This window comes from Cetorhinus maximus, chromosome 3, assembly GCF_964194155.1.
Source record: "Cetorhinus maximus chromosome 3, sCetMax3.hap1.1, whole genome shotgun sequence".
NCBI classification, from domain to species: Eukaryota; Metazoa; Chordata; class Chondrichthyes; order Lamniformes; family Cetorhinidae; genus Cetorhinus; species Cetorhinus maximus.
Window position 1 is genome coordinate 194,762,075 of NC_135881.1, and position 24,396 is coordinate 194,786,470.

The 24,396-nt window shown below is 44.5% G+C and overlaps 1 protein-coding gene across 1 annotated transcript in view; it reads left to right on the forward strand.

The window, feature by feature from the left end:
* glb1 (galactosidase, beta 1) overlaps positions 1-24,396 on the forward strand; it is a 126,118-nt gene that overhangs the window by 50,615 nt on the left and 51,107 nt on the right. Inside the window, exons 11-13 of the mRNA XM_078539510.1 lie at positions 5,063-5,137; positions 6,780-6,869; positions 13,456-13,569. Of these exons, the coding sequence (XP_078395636.1) occupies positions 5,063-5,137; positions 6,780-6,869; positions 13,456-13,569 (279 nt within the window). The remainder of the gene's footprint in view (positions 1-5,062; positions 5,138-6,779; positions 6,870-13,455; positions 13,570-24,396) is intronic.

Sequence of the window (24,396 nt, forward strand, 5' to 3'; positions counted from 1 at the left end):
CATTCTTGTGATTAGTCTTGACTGTTGTTCTGCTATGAACCTCGTAATAGAGTCCGCAGTTCCCCAGTTGAGTTCCATAGCACTATTCTGTTTCCGTGACAGCATTCTGTTCTTATTCCCATCTATCTCTGTGCGGTACGTTCGCACGGACCTAATAACTTAGTTACTTGCGGTATGTGCGGTTTCACTTATTTCTCTGGGGTCTGGCCTTCCTGCGCGGCTTCGGCTAAGGTTTATTTCAAACTGTAACCTGCCAGCACAGCTCTGCCTCCTCTTAACTGGGGTCTGGCCTTCCTGCGTGGCTTCGGTTATGGTTATATTTCAAACCGTAACCCGCCAGTACAGCTCCGCCTCCTATTTCGGTAGTGGTCTGGCCTCCCTGCGCGGCTTCGTTACCGCTAGCCCGCCTCCGCGGCTCCCCCTCCTACCCCGGTGCCTCCTATCTCCTGTCCTGAGTCCTCCTCCTGATCCTTTGATACTCGACCGGACTGTTCTCGGGTAGGCTTACTGCGCTAACTGCGGGTGGTAAATGAAATATACCCACCCACTTTGCAGAGCCGTCCCAAGGATCCGATCTGAGTATCCTGCCGACTACGCCAAACTGTTGTGGTCACTTTGACAAATGGACCACAGGAGTCTCAGGTACAGGTTTCGATTGTTTATTCGAGCAATTGCGAGGAGCGCACCATCTTAATACAGCTTGAGACAGTACTCTGCTAAACTACAAATGTTCACCATATTTTTACATTATTGGTCACGTACAAGAACATTCTCCAGATTCCGATCTCGTCAGCATATAGGTTTACATTAAACAGTCATCTCTCTGGTAATAAAGGTACAAAGGTACAGGCATCATCTGTCCCTACCTTCACCCCGGCAGAGACCTTCCCTCCTATCTCCACTAGGACCATCTGTTCTTTCCTTATCTGCTATAAACATACCCAATCTTGGTTGTTGTTCAACCTAAGGCTGACTCCTAAGACACCCAAACTATCATATTTGCATTCCTCTCTGTTCGGCCTGGCCTTGCTGATAATCACAGGCATTGAGGGTGTGCAAGGTTCAGATTCCTCTCTGTCCAGCCTGGCCTTTAACTGTTAACTGTTCATGTACTTGCAGGCACTGGCTGCTTGGATATTTTAAGTAGTCCATTCCCTTTCAATAAGTTCTTACTGTACCCCTATATTCCACCGTAACAGGATAAATCATTGACCATGGATATAGGGGCACCAATTGGCCATAAAACTGGGGGCACTAACTGGACATGGATCTGGGGACTGGGGGAACTAAATTTTTCACTCATGAGATGTCAGCATTGCTGGCAAGATCAGTATTTGTTTGCCCATCCCTAATTGCCCTTTATGCAGCTGTTGCTTTGAACAGCTAAACTCTGTCTGGTGTAGGTACACCCGGAGTGCTGTTAGGGAGGGAGTTCAAGAATTTTGACCCAGCGATAGTGGAGGAACGGTGATTATATTTTCAAGTCAGTGTGGTATGCAATTCGGCGGGGATCTTGGAGGTGTGATTTTCTTTTTAAAAAAGTGAGAAAAAAAGGTCAGGAAATAGGACAGAGCATGAGCCTTGGTAAACAGGACTGATAAACGCGAGATTGCGAAAGAAAAACTGAACTGAAAAAATATGCGGACGAAGAGAGAAGTCACAGTGTAACCTGATGTGCCTGCCGCCCTTGTCCATCTAGGTGGTAGGAGTTGCGGGTTTGGAAGATGTTGTCAGAGGAGGCTTGGTGAGTTGTTGCAGTGCATCTTGCACATGGCATACACTGTGGCCACCGTGCGCCGGCGGTGGAGGGAGCGAATGTTTAAGGTGGTGGTGGAATGCCAATCAAAGTGGGCTGGTTGACCGTTGTTTGAAGGTGCACTAATGGACCATGGGTTGAGGGGGGTGGGTGCTAATCTTTGATTCCAGGCTCCAAGAAAGAGAAAGAAAGGGACTGGCATTTATCCAGCAAATTTCATGTACACATTCGCAAAGTGCTTCCCAGCCATTGAATTATTTACTGTTCTGTAGCCCTAAGCAATGGCAGTTCTCCATCACTTTTCTGAAAAACCACTGTTTCTCAGGGAACAGGTTATACTGTTATTTTCCTCTTTGTCCCCATATTTTTTTCAGCTCGGTATTTCATTTGCAACCTCTTGTTTACCAATTCTTGTTTACCAGAACTCGTACTGTATTTTGTTTCTTCTGTCTCCCACTTTCTGTAAAAAGGAAAGACCCGTCTATCACATCATTTTTCAAAGGGGTGTTCCCTAGTCTTCCACTGAAAGGACTTGCCTAGAATCTTCCCAGCTTGAAAGATTTTATGAGGTTGGTACCAAACGTGGGTCCCGACCCCGCGGGTGATTCTTAGCCAATTATGAGGCCGCCTCTGGGAGCGACGTCCAGTTAAGGGCTGCGGGAGGGATAGGCACCCAGCTCGGCCAATGAGAGGGGCCCCAAGTGGCAAGTTAATTGGCACTGATTGGCGAGCTGTTGGTGCCTGGTCGGTAGCGGCTTCCATTGTTCACCCACCTCCGGTAAGATTGGCCAGGGCAGGAATGCTTCAGGTGGCCAGCCCCTCATATTATTTTCAAAATTAGCCCCCCTACCGCCAGCCCCTGCTCGCAACCAAAGGCGCCTCCTTGTGGCTGGGAAGATTCCGCCCTTTGTCTCTCCTTTTAAAAAAAACTCATTCTCCAGTAGGAAGCAACATTGATAAAACCAGATTTATTCCTATCCCTAAGTGCTGTGAGAAGTTAGTAGATGGGCTTTTTTCTTTATTACTACATCTAGATCGAGGGCGTTAAGAACCAAGCACCTAATATGGGACAGGAATCAAATGTAGGTCAGATTGGGTAGTACAGATAAATTCCTTACCCTGTAGGACACTAATGAACCAGTTGAGAATTTACATCCATCCTGTAGCTTTCCAGTGCTCACGGGAGGGTTACCAGATTTATTGAATGCAGTTTTACAGCTTGTTTGATAGAGTTGATTTAGCCACCTGTCAGAATTACAGACATGAATGTTCTGAGCCAGTTTGTACAGAGCTCCTGGGAAGGCAGCCACTCACAGCATTTTTAAAGTGTTTTTTTTTCCAGTTGTCTCTGCTGTTATGCTTCATTATTCTGTATGGAAGTTGAAGGATAAATTAATCCCCAAAGGTATAGTCTGCCTCATTCCTTCAAAACATATCTGACCAATTTCTTGGGAGGGCTGGTGAGGGTGAGACTGGAGGTGGCCGGGCCTGGTATTTCCTGCCTGCGCTGGACGGCAAGCTGGCTTGTGGCAAAGTTCCACCCCAGACAGGTCAGGTTGGGAGCGGAATGAGTACATTGTAAGTAGTGGGTGACCAACAAAGAGGCCCATTAAAGCCCCTTTCCCATGCCCTCTGGAACTTTTCCACTTGGTAGGCCAGACAGCTGAAACACGGCCAGTGAGAGGAGCTGGCCTCCTGGAGGGGTTGGTGGTGGGGAGGAGGGGTGGGGCGGTGGTGGGCAGCTCTCCAGAGGTCATTTAAACCCTTCCCTCCTGCAGCTGCTACACCGCGATGGCCACAGCTGCAGTCGCAGGCCGCCCTGCAGAGGGACTCCACCATGGCAGCTTTAGCCTGTTTCTGTTTTGATATTTTTAAAAGATGCGCAGAGGATGCCTCGAGACAGAGGAACTCTCTCTCCCCCCTACAAACAATGGCAGCTCCCACCTCAAACCGTGAGACTGCTGCAGTGTCATTGCTGGAGGGCCTCCTATTGGCCCATTGGCCTCGGGAGCCCACCTGCTGTTTTAATTGATGGAGAGTGTGCCCTCTGCCCATTAATTGATCTGCACTGAATAATTACTTTGTGCGGTGGGGGGGGCGGTGGGGTTTACTTCAGACGTGGAGCATGGTTGGGACCCAGAAGTTCTCCCAACATTGGGTTCCCTACCCCAGATGGAAAATCCAGCCTCCTTGACTTCAGTTTTGATCTGATACTAACGAGCAGTGAAATTTTATTGTGTTTTGTTGAGATGAAAAATTGTTTTTGTAATTTAAACGCTCTGCATTTTATATTAAGGTTTTGTGCAGCACACATTTAACATGTCCATTAGAAACAGACTAGACTGTTCTCAGATGTTTCTCTAGGCTCGAGGAATCCCATCATGCGTTTCAGTATTTCCTGTTGTCGATCATAGGGTACAGGTTAAGAATTTTCATTCATTGAACGACGTTCACCTTGCGCACACCATCGGGAACATCTTCCCATCAGCTAGGGGAAAATACCCGGGAGCTTCCCCTCCCATATTGGAATTTGACAGAGAAAGAACGGGAATGTTGTCTAAGAGCAGCGTCTGACAAAGTGAGATCCAGTGGTGGGAGTTGGGGTGGGAATTAGCTGCTAGGAAAATATGAACATTTACAAGAACACTGCCTTGGAATCTTTTCCCTCGTGAATGGAAGAACGTTTCTAATGACTTGTGGAATGTCCGCATCATTTGTTAAATGAAGAGGCTTGACCTGTATCCAATAATCTTCCCACAGCAAATGACGAAGACATCCTTAAAGTTTCAATATTGTTTCTGTTCTGTGCTTATTTTTCCACTTTTTTTTTGGTAATTTGCTTCTTCGGCTATGTACTCAACCTGATTTTGTATTTATTCATGGGGTGTGAGCATCGGTAGCAAGGCCAGCATTTGTTGCCCATCCCTAATTGCCCTTGAGAAGGTGGTGGTGAGCTGCCACCTTGAACCGCTGCAGTCCATGTGGTGTAGGCAAACCCACGGCATTGTTAGAGAGTGAGTTCCAGGATTTTGTCCCAGCAACAGTGAAGGAACAGCGGTCAGGATGCTGAGTGACTGGGTGGGGATCTTGCAGATGATGTTGTTCCCGAGGACAGCAGGTGCATGTGTGGGGCGGGAAAGATTGCATTGTTCTCGCACCACTTCAGAGTGTGTCCTCGCATAGAAGTGACCTGCTCAGTTATTTCTCGATGGTGGTGGGCCGATTGTAATAGCAATTGTACTTGGAATATATATTTGACTTGCTATGGTGGTAAAAATCTCAATGTTTTTCTCTGTTCTTCATTAGTACAAAAAGGTACCTGCTGGCCCAGTACTGCCTGCAACCCCCAAATTCGCATATGGGTTAATACAAGTTAAAAAGGTAAGAACAGATTACACCTCAGCTTGTAGACGGTTTAATTTGTAGCCATGATGTTATGCATTTAAACAAAAACATTGTCAGAAGGTGACAGTCAATTAGTGAAAGGTACAGACCACGCCTGGCGGGATATTACGGTCCTGCCGAACTGAATGGAGATTTGAATGGCTCGCCACACCCGCTGGCAGGGGTTGGGGGGGCAGCGGGGGTGTGGGGGAGAATGGGTGGGGGGGGCAGGGGAGAGGGAGAGAGGTGGTGGGGGGAGAAGGGTTGGGTGGGGGGGGAGAGAGGCTGCGGCAGGGCCGTAAAACCCTGGCCACAGTCTTGGTTCTCTGGGTCAAAAGTAGTGAGCGCAGGGCAATGCTGTGCTGTTAGAGGCGCCAGCTGTTGGATGTGATTCCGGAACGTTCTTCAGGACCAGGGGCTGCCAAAAGGGTGAGCACAAAGCCCAGCACCCCGCTTTGCCCAGGCTTTCTCGTAAAGTGGCAAAATTGGCCCTCCAACTCTCTTTTCCTTTTCATAGAACAATTGCCACCTCACAGAATTGCAACAACACAGAAGGAGGCCATTCGGCCCATCTTGTCTGCACCGGGTCTCCAAATGAGCAATTCACCCAGTGTCATTCCCCTGCCTTCTCCCTTTCTCCCTGTAACCCTACACATTCCCCCTTTTCAGATAATAATCCAATTCCCTTTTGAATTCTTCAATTGAACCTGCCTCCACCACACTCTCAGGCAGTGCGTTCCAAACCTTAACCACTTACAGCGCAAAAAAGTTTGTCCTCGTATCACTTTTGCCTCTTTTACTAATTACATTAAATCTGTTCCCTCTCGTTCTCAAGCCTTTCACGAGTGGGAACAATTTTTCCCTATCTACTCTGTCCAGACCCCTCATGACTTTGAATACCCCTATCAAATCTCCTCTCAGCCTCCTTTTCTGAAAGGAAAACATTCGTAGCTTCTCCACTATGTCTTCATAACTGAAGTTCCCCAACCCTGGAACCATTTTCGTGAATCTTTTCTCCACCCTCTTTAATGCCTTCACATCCTTCCTGAAGTGCAGCACGCAGAACTGGATGCAATACTGTAGCTGAGGCCAAACTAGTGACTTACACAAGTTCAACAATACCTCCTTGCTCTTGTACTCTATGCTTCTACTAGTAAAGCCTCGGACACTGTTTGCTTCATTAACCTTGCTCTCAACCTGCTCTGCCAGCTTCAATGACTTCTGCTCCTGTGCACCCAGGTCCCTCTGCTCCTGCACCACCTGGAAAATTGTACCTTTATTTTATGCTGCCTCTCCTACCAGAAGTTCTTCCACCCAGAATGAATCACCTCACACGTCTCTGCATTGGACTTCATCTGCCACCCATCCGCCCATTTCATCAACCTGTCCATGTCCCTTTGAGGGGACATTATCCTCCTCACAGTTCACAACACAGTAGGATGACTTACCACTTTTTGTGAAGTTTTCTGTTTATGCAATGCCTTTGATCTTTTGCAAATTTTGCATCAAATCTTTCTTCTTAATTGCCTCTTTGTATTTTGTTTCTGTTTTGCTACTGTTTGAATATTAAGAATTGTGTTCCTAAAACCAGTGTTTGACTGTGTGAAGAGTGTGCTCATTGACTGGGAATATGTTACAGGTGCAGAGTGTTGCAGGATTGGTTAACCTGCTGTCGTTCTCTGGCCCAGTCAAGTCTGTTTACCCATTGACGTTTGTGGAGATGAAGCAGGTGAGACTTTTAATATTTTTCGGTGGTGGGACATGTCGAATTAAACATGAACATTTCATCTGTTTACTTTTTTCATCAGGTCAGAAGAATTTTCAAACTTAAGAGCAACAGTCATTACTTAGCGCCACATGAGACCATGTGACATTATTTTGTGTTTATTTAAAACAAACATCTTTATCCTACAGTTCGCAAAGCTGCAGAATCGCAAATTGCTTAGGCTTTTAGTTTCATCCAAATTCATTTTTTTTATTCTTACATGGGATGTGGCCATCATTGGCTGGCCCAGCATTTATTGTCCAACCCTAATTGCCCTTGAGAAGGTGGTGGTGAGCTGCCTTCTTGAACCTCTGCGGTCCACATGGTGTAGGTACACCCACAGTGCTGCTAGGGAGGGTGTTCTAGGATTTTGATCCAACGACAGTGAAGGAACGAGGAACGGCCATAATCTTTCAGTCTCCCCTAGACTAGGGAGATTCCCGAGGACTGGAGAATTACAAACATTACAACCTTGATCAAAAAAGGTTGTAAGGATAAGCCCAGCAATTACAGACCAGTCAGTCAGTGGTGGGTAAGATTCTAGAAGCGATTATTTGGGATAGAATTAGTAGTCACGTGGAAAAATATGGGTAGATGAGGAAGAGGCAGCATGGATTTCTAAAAGGGAAATCGTGTTTAACTAACTTGCTGGAATTTTTTGAAGAGGTGACAGGAAAGGTCGATGAGGGTAATGCTGTTGATGTGGTGTACATGGACTTTCAAGATGCATTTGATACAGTGCCACGCAACATTCTGTGAAGCCAAGATAGTGAGTGGCTTGGAGGGGCAACTCGCAGATGGTGGTGCTCCCATGAATCTGCTGACCTTGTCCTTCCAGGTGGTAGAGGTCACGGTTTGGAAAGTGCTGTCTAAGCAACCTTGGTGAGTTTTCTAGATTAGCAAAAGAGAAAATGTGTTGATAACAATTTCTCTATTATGGAGGAACCTTTGTTATTCCCGCTATCTGTGTTTCATTAGTGCTACAACTGGGATGTGGGAGACCAGTGGGAGTTACAGTTTATGGGCTGCATTTTACTTGCCCCACCAGACATGTTTTCAGCGGGGGTAGGGAGGGCACATAAAATAGGACGGGTCCCCATCCCACTACCTTCCCGCCTACCCCAGAGCTCATCCCCATAATACCCGGGGTCAGGCAGATAGGCCCCCATACTATTTACAATCTACCTGACAGTGGCTAGTCACCTAATCAAAGATCGACTTCTTCTGGTTTGTGTATTAAATACTGCCTAAAATGGAAAACTCCACAACCTCAGTTGCCTCTGTGGCAAAACTTAAATTGACCACCATAGACATGCATTATCGATGGTTTGTGGATGACTGCGGTGCCATTGCCCATTCTGCTCCAGATTTGCAAGCCAATCTCTTAATGCTGCAGACAAGAACTCAGCCTGTCTTCCGGAATGTTGCCAAAACAAAACCCATGTCAACTCACACCTGGTCAACTAAATATTCCATCTCTCATATATGGCGAAGGAGAGACGCTGGAATATGCTGAGCGCTCTCCATATCTTGGCAGCCATTTCTCTCAGAAGTCTTCATTGATGAGGTGATCCAACTCCGGCTACCTTGCAATCCATTGACCTGCTCACTCCGATGATATTTGTCTTACCACTTTGGCCATCACAATGTTCAGAACAGAAATAGGCTATTCAACCCCTCCAACCTGTCTTGAGCATGGCTGATGTATATCTTATCTCCATCTGCTCACCTCGGTTCCCTAACTCTTAATACCTTTGACGAACAAAAATAAACTATCAATCTCAAGCTTTGTCATTTTCATTTGACTTTGTGTCAGCAGCTTTTTTGAGACTCTGTCAATTGAACATTTCAGCTTTTAGAGATACAGTGTTCCAAATTTCCATTGCCCTTTATGTGCAGAAGTGATTTCTGGTGTCACCTCTGAACAGCCTAGCTCCAATATTAAAGTGTATTCTCCTTGTTCTGGATCCTCCCACCAGAGGGAATCATTGCTCTCTCTCTCAACCCTCACAAATCCTTTAATCTTCCTAAACAGCTCAGATAGATCACCCTTTAATGTTTTGAATTCAAGGAAATAGAAGCTTGGTGTCATATGATCCAAGGCTTGCTTCCATTCATAGGCAAATATCAGTTAAATTTAGATAGCCCCCCCCCCCCACTGAAATGACAAACTTATTCTGATTATTTCAAAATCCATAGAAGCATTTCAACTGAAGATTTCATGAAAAACTGTATCATTTCATTAAATCATAGAAAATTTACAACACTGAAGGAGGCCATTTGGCCTATTGTGTCCTTGCTGGTCAATGAAGTTCTCCCCCAGCCTAACCCACCTTCCTGCACTGGGTCCGTTTCCCTGTATATCCCAGCTTTTCAAGTAGACATCCACGTACTTCGCTAGTCTTGGTGCAGAAATCTACACACGCTTGATATTTAATTTCCAGCCCGCATTAAAGGGATGTGGCCACTTAAACATAAGCGGCTGCAAAAGGGATTATTTTTCAGCCTGTTCGGTGTCTGGATGGGTCAAGGGAAGTGGTTAGCAAAATGAGGAAATAGTGGAGTAAATTCTGTTTGGTTGTTGGAGTGGAGGGATGGTTACATGAGGTGGGTTGTTAGAATGTTTGCACTGTTTGGTATTCCAGGGTATTGTCCCGAGAGGACAGCTGTGCAAATATGCCCGACAGGATAAAGTGGTCAATGCTAAGTTCCAATAGCTGCTTGATAATAAAAACAGAGACCAAGCCTTGACTTCTCCAGAGTTTTATTCTGATCACATAGAACCCTATAGATACTTTGTCTCACCTGTTTTCCCTTGGATACACCAAGTGAAGTACTTAGCTTGTTAACTTACAATTACCCACTTGAATGTTCCTCGACAGTTAACTGTTTCCTTCTCTAATAGCCAATATCAGCATCATGCGCACTACCCATAGGACCTGGGAACCGATGAAAAGATACTAAAGGAAGCTCTGAAGGAAAAAGCCCCCTCACCACCCCCACCCACCAATAATAACGTTTAGCCAGTTGAATCCCAAAGTATGCATACTACATGTTATGTCAACCCCAGAATCACAGAGTCGACACTTTGCAGAAGGAGGCCATTCAACCCATCATGTCTGCGCTGACTCTCTGAACGAGCAATTCCCTTAGTGCCATTCCCCCCCCTTTCTCCCTGTAATCCTGCACATCCTTCGTTTTCAGATAACAATCTAATTCCCTTTTGAAAGCCTCGATCACACTGCCAGGCACTGCATTCCAGATCCTAACCACTCGCTGCGCGAAAAAGTTTCTCCTCTTGTCATCATTGCTTCTTTTGCCAATGACCTTAAAACGGTGCCGTCTCGTTCTCAACCCTTCCAAAAGTAGGAACAGTTTTTCCCTCTCAACTGTGTCCAGACCCTTCATGATTTTGTATACCTCTATCAAATCTCCTCTCAGCCTCCTCTTCTCCAAGGAAAATAGTCCCAATTTCTCCAATCTGTCTACGTAACTGAAGTTCCTCATCCCTGGAACTTCAGTTACGTAGACAGATTGGAGAAGTTGGGACTGTTTTCCTTGGAGAAGAGGAGGCTGAGAGGAGATTTGATCTGGAATGCAGTGCCTGGCAGTGTGGTCGAGGCTTTCAAAAGGTTTGTCATCTGATTGTCATCTGAAAAGGAAGAATGTGCAGGGTTACAAGGAGAAAGGGGGGGGAATGGCACTAAGGGAATTGCTCATTCAGAGAGTCAGTGCAGACATGATGGGCTGAATGGCCTCCTTCTGCGACGTATCAATTCTGTGATTCTGGGGTTGACATAACATGTAGTATGCATACTTTGGGATTCAACTGGCTAAATATCATTACTGGAACCATTGTTGTAAATCTTCTGCGTAGATAATAACAGCTGGCTGTGCAAACCCTCAGAGCCTTCAGCTCTCTCTTGTTGCTTGCCATCATGCCCATATACCAACCAGCAAGGTACATAATCTGACTGCAATTTAAAAACTCTTGGCACATGCCCAAGATCATTGTAACCAGTGTCTCTGAAGACTGTTTCCTGGCAGGTGGCAGCAGACCCATGTGGAACGTTGGAGTAGTTCAGGTGACTGGGATCTGGTGGGCACCCACTTCCTGTGGCAGTGAAGGTGACTGTAGTGCTCAACCTTTTCCACCTCATTCCAGGGATTGTGTGAATACATATGTCGGATCTCTCAAGCCAGAGGCCCATCGCTGCATCAAGCAGGTGATAGCTGCCATGTACCACAGAGCCAGTCAGGCTGAGGGGGCGATTGGATTCGGGGCCATTGCTGGATTCTCTCAGGTTCAAGGGGGTCATTTTTGACTGCGCACATGTGGCCATCAAGGTTCCTGCAGAGCAGCCAGGAGTCTTCATGAAGATGAAAGAGATCCACTCGTTAAATGTTAAATTAGCCTGTGACCACTGCAGAAGGATTCTGCTGGTAGATGGATCATGGATGATGAGGTATACATTAAAGACATGGCTACTTACACCTACATGGAATCCCAGCACAGAGACAGAGGAGACCTACAACCTGCTGCCATGTGACTATAAGTTTGAGCTTTAAACAAATCATTGGGCGTTGGAAAATGAGGTTCAGATGCCAAGATAGATCTGGTGAAATGCAGGCTTGAGGGGATGTATGGTCTGCTCCTCCTATCTCTTGAGTTTTTGGCTACCATGTATCTGCATATTTCAACAATTTCTCTATTTCCCCCTGAAGACTATCACTATCCTCCTCGCCGTTGTATTTCCAAGTTTTGTGTCATCTACAAACTTTGTCCTGTAAACCCAACTCTGTGCCATCAGTATATATTAAAGAGCAAAGGTCCTAATACTGACTCCGGAGGTGGGGTGAGGGGAACAGTACTGTAAACTGCTGTGCAGCCTGTAAAACCGCTGTTCACCAGTATTGTGTACTTTCTATCCTTAGCCACTTTTGTATCCATGCAGCTATTGGCCCTTCAACCCCGCGAGCTTCAATTTTGCTGACAAGCTTATTAAGTAGTACTTCACCAAATTCCTTTTGAAAGACCTTTTACACGGCATGAACCCTCTCGATTACCACTACAAAAGAAGCGAAAGGGGAACAAAAAGGATCACTAAAACAGTCCCGGAAAATGAATCTTTAAGAACTGCACAAGAGATGCCTGCCCCAACACACTCTCAGATTTGATATTTGAGTGAGTGGAAAGAATTGGTCTCTGCGTCATAGTTAGATGACATATTGCATTGTGTTTTACTTAACTCTCCCCACCTTCATATTCAGCTATCACAGGATCTAGTCTATTGGAAAATACCTGTAATCTATTATATATTAATTTCTGCACGTGGTGAGTGCAATAATTGAAAAATGGCCCTTAACCTGTAGCTGGCGCTATTAGCTTTCAATGCAGCGCACCTTGCCTGTCACTGATGTAACCTAGCTCAGTGTCACACACAACAGGTGACTTTTGCATCATTAGGAGACCTGCTTTTTCTTAGTTTTGTTTTAAACATTAATTTGCAAATGTATATGTTATGGATTGTCTCTCAATTTTTCTTTTGAAGAAACCTGTGTTTACTAAGTTGAAACTTCTTTCCCAGTTCTGCCTCTGTTGTGCATTTCATAAACTGATTCACGTTTTCTTCACAGGTAAATAACTTTAAACTAAATTTTCTGCTGAGAGGTGGATGATTTTTTTTTTGCTTTAAACCTTACATATTTCTCCTTTCTAGGTTTTGATCTCTATTATTTAAAGGTATTAGTAAGGCTTTGCTCCAGCTGTGCTAACTCCAATCTTACTGAAATAAGTACAATTCTGTAACATATCTTGTAGATATAACATAGCCTGTACTCGTTGGAGTTTAGCAGAATGAGAGGCGGCCTTATTGAAACATATAAGATTCTTAGGGGGCTTGACAGGGTAGATGCTGTGAGGTTGTTTCCCCTTGTGGGAGAGTCTAGGACCAGAGAGCATAATCTCAGTAAGGGGTCACCCATTTAAGACAGAGATGAGAAGGAATTTCTTCTCTTGGAGGGTAGTGAATCTGTGGAATTCTTTACCGCAGAGGGCTGTAGAGGCTGGGTCGTTAAGTATATTCAAGGCTGAAATAGATTTTTAATCAGTACGGGAATCAAGGGTTATTGGGAAAATGCAGGAAAGTGGAATTGAGCATTATCAGATCAGCCATGATTTCATTGAATGGCAGAGCAGAGTCGATGAGCCAAATGGCCTACTTCTACTCCTACGTCTTATGGTCTTATATCTTAAGGTATTAATCATTTTCCTTTCTGAGCTGGGTCAGTAACACATTCATTTAGCCACTTGCTGTAGCTCCAACTCCTGATGGGTATATGGTGTCTGATATCGCACGCCTCCTGGTAACTGCTCCAAAGTATGGCTGTCATCTTGCTTGTCTTTGCCACAGAACTGCTGCCCTTGGCCCTGCCCTGTGCCCTGATGTGACTGGCCGCACCTGAACCAGCTCTTTTTCTTAGTCATAAAGCAAATGGACAATTCGCCACAACTCTGCTTACCTGAATGTATTGCTTCCCTTTCTCACAGTATTTTGGATATATGCTCTATCGAACTACCCTGCCAATAAATTGCACCGAGGGTACCCCGCTGGCATCGCCCCAGAATGGTGTTCATGACAGAGCCTACATCATGGTGGATGGGGTAAGCTGGTTGTTGGTGTACCTGTTTATTATCTAATGGTGTTTTCTTCCTCCCTGAATTTGACTTAAATTCATAATCTGTTCAAAACTAATGAATGAAATCAGCCAGAATATTAGATTAATAATGCATTACATAACATGACAGAGTATTAGAGAATTGCAGAGTATTATGTAATATTTGAGAATTCTGAAACAATAGAGCACTCGGCCCTGATTTTCCTTGGGAGTTCCACCGAATGAGTGCAGGGTCCTGGTTGCGGGGATTTAGCCACTGCCCACGCAGTGGGAACATATGGAAGCTGCTGCGCGTGGGCAGGTGGCCAATTTATTTTTTCTCTGGTGCATGTGCAACGGTGGGCACTGGGGATGCCTCCATTGTGGCTGATGTGCCCGCTTGACCCCGTGCAAATGAGGAGCTTCTCTGCTGACACTGCAAACTCGGTGGCACTGGAGGGCATCCCAGTGCAACTGCCAGGATTGTAGCTGGCAGACTTTCAGAGCCTTACATTATTACAGAACCGCACACTTAAGAGTGCTGTGCACAGTTCTGGCCTCCATATTATAACCAGAATATAGAGGTACTGGAGAAACTACAAACGAAGGTTTAAAAGAATGGTACCAGGCCTGAATAGCTATATTTATCAGAGAGGACTGAACAGGCTGGGACTATTTTCTCCAGAAATAAGAAGGCTGAAGGGTGACCTGATAAAGGGCTGTAAAATTTACAAGGGGGTTCAATAGGGTAGACCATAGAGAAAAGTTGCTGGGGAGACCATAAATAAAAGATAGTCACCAATAAATCCAATAAGGAATTCTGGGGGGGAAAAAAAACTTCTTCATCCGGAGAATGCTTGCAGTGTGGAACTTACTACTGTGGAGAGTAATTGAGGCCAATAGCATAGATTCATTAAAAGGAAAGCTAGATATACACATGCGGGAGAAAGGAATCGAAGGATGTGCTGATAAAGTTCGACGAAAAGGGATGAAAGGAGAGTGGATCGTAAACTCTGGCATGAAGGAGTTGGGATAAATTGCCATTTTCTGCCTGGACTGCTGAGTATGCTAGCCTTTTCTGCAATGGTATTAAGCTGTTTGAGTAATCATCTTAGAAAGTTAAGGTAGCCAACTCCCACAATTCGGAAAGATTGGAATGGTTTTGGGAAAATAACTGCAGTTATAGGAGCTATCTATAGAATAACAGTGCACAGATTGACATCTTTCAATTTTTTTCTCACGATCCTGTGTTCTTCTAGTTCGGGCCTTTGAGCTATGTCATATAACTTCCCCTGTGCGGACACCTATCCCTATCTCTGTCTTACAGCTCTCTTCCTCTTTCAATTATTTGCCTTCTCATTGTCACATTTTTAAGCACTTTCTGCTACCTTTTTCACAATACCAGTTTCCATGCTTGGGTAAATTTGTCATTTTTCTGCTTCATCTGATCTCCAGATTAGCAGAAACAACTTGAAATGCTTCCTAAAGCTATTTTTTAACTTGTCATTTTAAATTGTAAATTAGCAGCTATATTGAAGAATAATTTTAATCGACGTGGAAACAGTGAGCCTTTTAGCGATTGGCAGTTTAAAAGAAATAGAATGTTACTTTTGTCACAGAAGTGGACATATAATGAGACCGTGCGTAGAGAGATTTAAACAGGCTGGCAAACAACAGGAGAAGCCCAATGAAACCTACAGTGCAGAAGAGCCTGAAACAACAAATTCTGGCATCTATTCATTGTTTAATATGAAAGTTGAGAAGACAGAGCCAATATTTGTTACAGTACAAGTAAATGGAAGTAGACACAGGAGCTTCTGCTACTGTAATTGGAGAACACACTTTCAGATATTTAAATGATGGTGAACATCAATTAAATTTGGAATAAACACCTGCCAAGCTGAGAACGTACACGGGTGAAGAAATCCAAGTAAAAGGTAACAGCAGAGTAACCGTCCATTATAGAAACCAATCGGCACAGCTAACCATGATGGTGTAGCAGGTGAAAGACCAAGCCTTCTAGGGCACGTTTGGTTAAAGGAGATTAAATTAAAGTGGTCCGAAATCTTCCAATTGAGAGCAAATGGGCTACCAGAGCTGCTTAAAAAGTATGCCACTTTCTTCAAGGATGAACTGGGAAAAATCCAAGGCCTGCAGGCCAAGATTTACATGGATCCAGAAGCAACCCTCGCACCATGAAAGCAAGACCGGTGTCATACTCCCTGAGAGAGAAGGTTGACGCTGAGCTGAACCGGCTACATAGAGAGGTTGGGTGTCATAAAAGTGTTTCAGCTCTCAGAAAGCACCCATAGTCCCTGTCCTTAAACCGGATCAAAGTGTCCAAATTTGTGGGGACTATAAACTAATGGGACTATAAACTAACGGTCAACAGAGCAGCCAAACTGCACAGGAGGGACAATGTATACAAAGCTTGATATGAGTCACGCAGATCAGCAATTAGAGTTGGATGACGCTTCCTGGGAATTTGTCACAATTAATACACACAAAGGGTTGTGCCAATATACACACTTGCTTTTCAGTGTTGCCCCAGTCTGTGCCACACTTCAGAGAACGATGGAAAGCTTACTGCAGGGACTACCCCAGGTTGTAGTCTACTTAGACGATGTGCTGATAACCCGATTCACTGAAAAGGAACATTTGGTTATCCTAGAGGAAGTCTTACAAGCAGGAGTGTGACAGAAAAAGGAAAAATGCACTTTTCAAGCAAAGGAAGTAATCTATTTCGGCCACCAGGTAGACTCTCAGGGGTTACACAGGGGTTGAAGAGAAGGTTAGAGCAATAAGGGAGGCACCTGCACCCAAGAATGCCTCCGAACTTAAATCATTTTCAGGAATGATAAATTATTATTGGCGATTTTTACCTACTTTATCTACAGTTCTGGCACCTCTGCATTCATTGCTAAGAAAGAACCAACGTTGGTCTTGGGAGGCACCCCAAAAAGAAGTTTTCATGAAAGTGAAACAGCTGTTACACTCATCCAATCTGTTAGTGCATCATGACCAGACAAAAGACTTGGTGCTAATGTGCGATGCATCTCCCTGTGGAGTGGGAGCGGTGCTATCTCGTAGAATGGACGGCGCCACTGAGCGTCCAATAGGCCATGTATCCAGGATGCTTACCACAGCTGCAAAAGGATATTCTCAGATTGAAAAGGAAAGTCTGTTGATCATTTCTGGTGCAAAAAAATTTCACCAATACATGCAAGGCCAGCATTTCATGATTGTATCAGACCACAAACCACTATTGGGTTTGTTTAGTGGGTAAAAGGCTATGCCACCCATAGCCTCAGTAATAATGCAACGATGGGCCCTAATTTTGGCGGCTTATGAATACACCTTTGTACATGAACCTGGCATTCACATCGCAAATACCGATGCTCTGAATTGTCTGCCCTTACATGAACATGTCCCAGTTCCACAGGAACTCGTTTTACTGCTAAATTTTCTAGATTCCTCACCAGTATGTGCTCGACAGATCTGAGACTGGATTAGTCCTATCTCGAGTGCAAGACCACGTATTGGTCCCAGGAGCCAGTCTCCGATGAAATGAAACCATTCTTCAACCGGAGACACGAGATGAGCAGGCAAGGTGGCATTCTATTGTGGGGTGCACGGATAATAGTTCCTCCAAAGGGAAGGGAGCCACTGTTAGTCGAACTACACAGTGCCCATCCAGGGATCTCCCGAATGAAGACCATAGTGCGCAGCTACCTGTGGTGGCCGGGGATGGATGGTGTTATTGAAAATGTGGTAAAGCACTGTGTGCAATGTCAGCGGCTGCAAAGGTTGCCAGTGGCAGCTCCATTGCACCCATGGGAGCGGCCTGGTAGGCCCTGGGTGTGGTTACACATCGAATATGTCGGACCTCTCCTTGGAACCATGTTTTAACTGATCATCTAGCCACTCAGAGTGGGCATCTATATTTATGAGGTGAAGTCACCAGCATCGGGCACTACAATAGGGAAACTACGCCAGAGCTTTGCCATCCACAGACTACCAGAAGTAGTCGTATCCGATAACGGTACTGCATTCACGAGTGTTGAGTTCCAATGATTTATCAGCCTCAATGGTATCACCTATGTGAGGACTGCACCGTACCATCCGTCACCAAACGGACTGGCAGAAAGGGCAGTTCAAACTTTTAAGGCGGGCATGAAGAAGTTAACAGATGATTCATTGGAGACCAGGCTTTCTTCTTCACCATAGGACAACCCCCCCACACGACGACAGGAGCAACACCTGCAGAATTGTAGATAAGACACTGTCTTAGGACAAGACTGAGCCTAATATTTCCAAATTTGGAGGGCAAGGTAGAGAAGAGTCAAGGAAACAAAAAAAGCTACGCATGACATGCACAGTCGTGAGAGACAGTTTACTGCTGGAGAAGCAGTATATGTAAAAGATTTCGGTGGAGGACTGAAGTGGGCACCGGGTAAAGTAAGTTCAGTGACCAGACCATTATCATACCACATGAAAGTGGAAGACCAGATCACCCATATGCATGTGGACCATTTAAGAAAAAGAGAGATACCACAACAAGATATGGTCCCATCTGTAACCATTACTGAACCAGTGTTTCCTTTTGAAGATGCTCAGCCAAGGACTGACATGTCTGATGTCTCTATCAGAGTGGAAGACACTGAACTGCAAATGCCCACCAAGGTACCTAATATTCATGCAGTTCCAGAGAATATGGTTCCTAAAAAAGAATCTGATGTCGTGGAGCTGCGACATTCCATAGGAATCAAGAAACCACCTGAAAGACTGAACTTATAAATTTCATGACCTGTGTAAATATTATGTCATGAGATAAATATAATTGTAAATACAATATGTACAGCAAAGTTAAAGGGGGAGGAATGTAGTAATTATGGTTTTGTTAAATGTTGGACTGTACCTTTAAGAGTAGTCCTGTGATGTAAGATTACATGATCTGTGTAAACCAATGTGTTAGCAGCTTAGGCTCCCTCCACAGGCAGTGTAGAGATAGAGATGGAGTTCAAAGCACACGTGTAGTTGCTGCTGGCTGCACTGTAAGTAAACCTAATGTTTCCACTTAGAAAGCTGTCTGCAAATCAACTCTATTACAAATAGGTGACCCGGCCACACCACAACACCTGTAATATGAGGGAAGTCATGGACGTTACCAATGTCCTGGGCGACCATGTGTGCAAGAAGTGTCACCAGCTGCAGAACCTAGAGCTCCAGGGTTCGGAGCTCGAGTGGCGACTGGAATATCATTGTGGCATATCCACAAGGCTGAGAGCTGTGTGGGTTGCACATTCAGAGAGGCGGTCACACCGCAGGCTAGGAACATGCAGGCAGAGAGGAAATGGGTGACCGCCAGACAGCCGCCAGACAGCCCAAGAAGTTACGACACAGCAGATGGTAAATGCTGAGTTGTTCAAATCCCAGAGGGAAGCTTGAAACAAGTGTCACAACTACTTTTCAATTTGTATAAATTTTGAGATGCGTGCCTTGAATTCAGTAGCAATAAGACCACAAGTCTTATAGGTTTTTACAAAGCTAGATTAAACATTTATTAATAAGAGAAATGATTTTAAATACATACATAGATCTACAAATTAGTACTATGATAACTTCTAAATCCCCTAATCAATCCAGCTCCCTATTACACTTTCGTTGAAGCAACAGTAAGACACACGGATTTTAAAAGGCCCAGAAAAAGAAACATGATACCCTGAACAAGTCGAATTCCAAGTGGGTTTTCTTAACTTCAGTCCTTTGAGGACAACAGCTTAAGGCTTTCCACACTTGTAAGATCTTAAAAATGCCTACCCTTACAGTCTTTGCTCTTTTTAAACATATCTTCCTCTTTGAATGCAAATACCCATTGTTTCACCATGCCTTTGAACTTTATCACCCTGATAATAAAAACCTCTCATAGGAGATTATTTTATCAGTAATCTTTGGGGGAAAAATAAACATATTGTGACACATTTCACCCCTCCCTTGAAAACAATCTAGTCTGGTTTATTTCAAAATGCAAATGTTCTCTTAATACCTATGTTTCTAAACTTCCCCATGTTTGCCTAATCAGCATTTCAAACTTCCCTTTTTGCATCAAAACACCCAAGCTAATTCAATTAAGTCAAAAACAGAATTACCTGGAAAAACTCAGCAGGTCTGGCAGCATCGGTGGAGAAGAAAACAGTTGACGTTTCGAGTCCTCATGACCCTTCGGCAGAACTGAAGTATAGTTAGGAGAGAGGTGAAATATAAGCTGGTCTAAGGTGGGGGGCAGGGGGAGAGAGAAGTTGAGGATGGGGCGGTTGTAGGGATAAGCAAGCAGTGATAGGAGCAGATAATCAAAAGATGTCACAGACAAAAGGATCAAAGAGGTGTTGAAGGTGGTGATATTATCTAAGAAAAGTGCTAATTAAGAATGGATGGCAGGATACTCAAGGTACAGCTCTAGTGGAGTGTGGGGTGGAAAAACTAACAAACTATTAGTTGTAGATTTAAAAATAATGGAAATAGGTGGGAAAAGAAGAATCTATATAAATTATTGAAAAAAAAAGGGAGGGGGAAGAAACGGGGTGGGGAAGGGGGGAGGGGGAGTTTAAGATCTAAAGTTGTTGAATTCAATATTCAGTCCGGAAGGCTGTAAAGTGCCTAGACGGAAGATGAGGTGCTGTTCCTCCAGTTTGCGTTGGGCTTCACTGGAACAATGCAGCAAGCCAAGGACAGACATGTGGGCAAGAGAGCAGGGTGGAGTGTTAAAATGGCAAGCGACAGGGAGATTTGGGTCTTTCTTGCGGACAGACCGCAGGTGTTCTGCAAAGCGGTTGCCCAGTTTGCGTTTGGTCTCTCCAATGTAGAGGAGACCGCATTGGGAACAACGAATGCAGTAGACTAAGTTAGAGGAAATGCAAGTGAAATGCTGCTTCACTTGAAATGAGTGACCCGAAGGGTCATGAGGACTCGAAATGTTAACTGATTTCTTCTCCACCGATGCTGCCAGACCTGCTGAGTTTTTCCAGGTAATTCTGTTTTTGTTTTGGATTTCCAGCATCCGCAGTAGCTTTTAGCTTTTTGTTTTTAATTCAATTAAATGATGCGCCCACACACACACACACACACACACACACACACAAACATACGCACGCACACACACTTTACAATAACATTATTAGAATTATTATATCTTCTTGACAAAGAGAACTAGGCAGGTAGTGGAGAAGTCCTGCTTGCCAATTGGTTTTCCATTTTGGATACTGGTGAGGGCTTTGGTTCCTTGGAGGAATGCAGTCAGAGCCAGGTTTGTGGCACCACAGGTGGCTCTGCTATACAGGAGGGGAGGAGGAAGAAAGGAAGGCCAGTAATAATAGGGGATTCACTAGTTAGGGGAACAGACAGGTGTTTCTGTGGCTGTAGACATAACTCCAGGATGGTATATTGCCTCCCTGGTGCTGGGGTCAAGAATGTCACGGAGCAGTTGCAGACATTCTTCTGGGGGAGGGTGATCAGCTAGTGGTCGTGCTCCATGTTGGTACCAATGACTTAAGTAGGGAAGGGGATGAGGTCCTGAAAGTAGATTTCAAGGAGCTAGAAAGGAGATTGAAAAGCAGGACCTGTAAGGCAGTAATCTCAGGATTACTCCCAGTCCCACGAGTGATTGAACACATGGCTAGAAAGCTGGTGTAGAAGGGAGGACATCAGATTCCTGAGGCATTGGGGACTGGTTTTGGGGAAGGTGGGACCTGTACAAGCCGGACAGTCTACACCTGAACAGGACTGGGACGAATATCCTTGCAGGGAAATTTGCTAGTGCTGTTGTGGGGGCTTTAAACTAGATTGGCAGATTTTGGCGATGGGCAAATTATTGAAATCAATTCTGAGACACAGGATAAACTGTCACCTAGAAAGGCATGGGTTGATCAGGGATAGTCAGCATGGTTTTGTTAGGGGAAGGTTATGTCTTACTAACTTAATAGAATTTTTTGAGGCAGTAACAAGGAGGATTGATCAGGGTAGCATAGTGGATGTTGTCTATATGGATTTTAGTAAGGCATTTGACAAGGTCCCATAGGGCAGGCTGGTCAGATAAGTGAGATCCCATGAGATACAGGGGATGGTGGCAAGTTAGATCCAAAATTGGCTCAGTGACTGGAAACAGAGCAATGGCCAATGAATGTTTTTGCGAATGGAAGTGCTTTCCAGTGGCGTTCCACAGGGCTCAATGTTGGGCCCTTTGCTGTTTGTTGTATATGTTAATGATTTGGGCTTAAATGCGAGAGGCATGATTGGGAAATTTACAGATGACACAAAAATTGGCTGTGTAGTTGATAGTGAAGAGGATAGCTGTTGTTTCCAGAAAGATATCAATGGTTTGGTTGAGTGGACGGAAAATTGACAAGTAGAATTCAATCTGGAAAAGCATGAGGTAATGCATTTGGGTTGGGATTTCAGAGCAAGGGAATAGTCAATAAATGGGAGGATATTGAGGAGTTGAGCAAGTGAGAGACCTTGGAGTGCATGTCCACAGGTCCCTGAAGTGGCAGGACAGGTGGATAAGGTGGTGAAGAATGCATATGGAATGCTTTCCTTTATTGGGTGAGGTGTTGAAAACAAAAGCAGGGATGTAATGATGGAACCATCATAAAACGATGGTTAGGTCATAGCTGGAATTTTGTGTACAGTTCTGGTCACCACATTACAGAAAGGACATAATTGCTCTGGTGAGATTGCAGAGGAGGTTTACAAAAATGTTGCAAGGGCTTGAAATTTGCAGCTATGAGGAAAGATTGGATAGGCAAGGGCTGTTTTCCTTAGAACAGAGGAGTCTGAGGGGTGAGTTAGTTGAAGTGTACAAAATTATGAAGGGCCTAGATAGGGTAGACAGGAAAGACCTGTTTCCTCTGGCTGAGGGGTCAGTTACTGGGGCATAGATTTAAGGTGGTTGGTAGAAGGATTAGAGCTGACATGAGAAAAAATGTTTTCACCCAGAGGGTGGTGGGCATCTGGAACTCACTGCTTAATGTGATGGTTGAGGCTGAAACGCTCAACTCATTTAAAAGGTACCTGGATACGCACCTGAAGGGCTGTAACCTACAAGGCTACAGACCAGGTGCTGGAGAGTGGGATTAAAAATGAGCAGCTAGTTTCTTTTTTCCTCTTTTTTTTGGCTGGCACAGGCTGAATGGCCTCTTTCTGTGCTGTAACTTTTCTGTGGTTCTATGGAAACTGACTCTGTTTACTATGTAACAGTTAAGATTTAGCTTTAAACCATACTGCACTATCAAGGATCTCTCTTTGGCCCATGCCCCCTCCCATTTCTTATCCACTTGCTGCCTTTCAGTGACATCATCCGAAGGCACAGTGTTGGTTTTCACATGTACGCTGACATCACCCAGCTCCACCTCAGCACCACCCTCGCTCAACTCCTCCACTGGTGCTAAATTATCGGACTGCTTAACCGACAACCAGTACTGGATAAGCAGAAATTTCATCCAATTAAAAATAGTGGCAAAAAGCATACTTAGATACTTACATTTCCAAAAACATAAATAAGTCAAAAAATGATATGGTGTATGGAACATAATGGATGTTCAGATATGGAAAAATTACAGCAAATTCACAGAATCAAAGAATCACGCAGTGCAGAAGAGGCCCTTCGAGTCTGCACCAACACGTGAGAAACACTAATTGTAAATTGTTAAAACAATGTGGGAGAAGTCTAATTCTGGCCTTTTGAGCAGTTTTGCTCCAACGCTTGTGGCTGTGCCTTCAGCTGCCTGGATCCCAGTGTCCTCCCTAAAGCCCTCTGCCTCTCTACTTCGCTTTCATCTTTTGAGACACTCCTTAATACCCACCTCTTTTGACCGAGCTTTTGATTAAGATCGCCTTATGTAGCTAGGTGTTGCATTTTGTTTTTTCACATTCCCTGTAAAATGCCTTGGGAGGTTCAAGCTGTCTTACACATATGAGAAGTTGAAAAGGCACATCCTGACACCGTTGTCTGGCACACTGGGGGACTTTTCCTTATTGTTACAGACAGGTGGGAAGATGTTAGAATTGCTCCCGTCTTTTCCGCTCCTCGGTTGACCACAACAGGTGTTTTTTTTTTGTGTTTAACTATTTAAGCACTGTGACAGTAAAGGAGATGCACAGACCAGTTTTTTTGTAAGCTTTAAAAAAGAAAAGGAAATATTATTTATTGTACTTAACTCCCAACGTAAAATAAAATAATGAAAATTCCCCAATCTCTCTCTCTTGCGCTCACGCGCACGCCCGTGCACACACACACAGAACGTTAAATGGATTAAGAGTCCAAAAAAATGTCAGTGTATACAGATCCTGTAGATTGATGACTTGGATAGTTTCAAACTGGGCTGTATGGTATTTGCTGATTCTACATCAGGATGGACGTCAGGAGCTGCTGGGTTGATTTTTTTTTTAAATGCTGCCCATGGAGTGTGGCTGGTCAAAAAGAGGCAGGGAGCAAGCTTCCTCCATCTCTCTCTGCTTCCCTGATTGGCCTGAAGAAAAGTAATTTCTTAAACACAAAGAGGATTAGTTTGCTCATCACATCATCTCCCCACACAGACTGACCAGTTACCCAAACATGGTCATAGCAAGTTGATTCTAAATCTGTTGTTGAGAATTGATTAAATTATGGCTGGATGAGTTCCTTTCTCAGCCTGGATCCCTTGTCCAAAGTGATTGCATCTAATGGCTTGTTCCACACTCAGTTGAATACACAGGAGATGTGAATGGTTCAGGAGATGTCATTCACATTCATCTGAGTTGATTGTTTCTTGTGGTCTACTTCTAGACTGCCTGGCTCTGT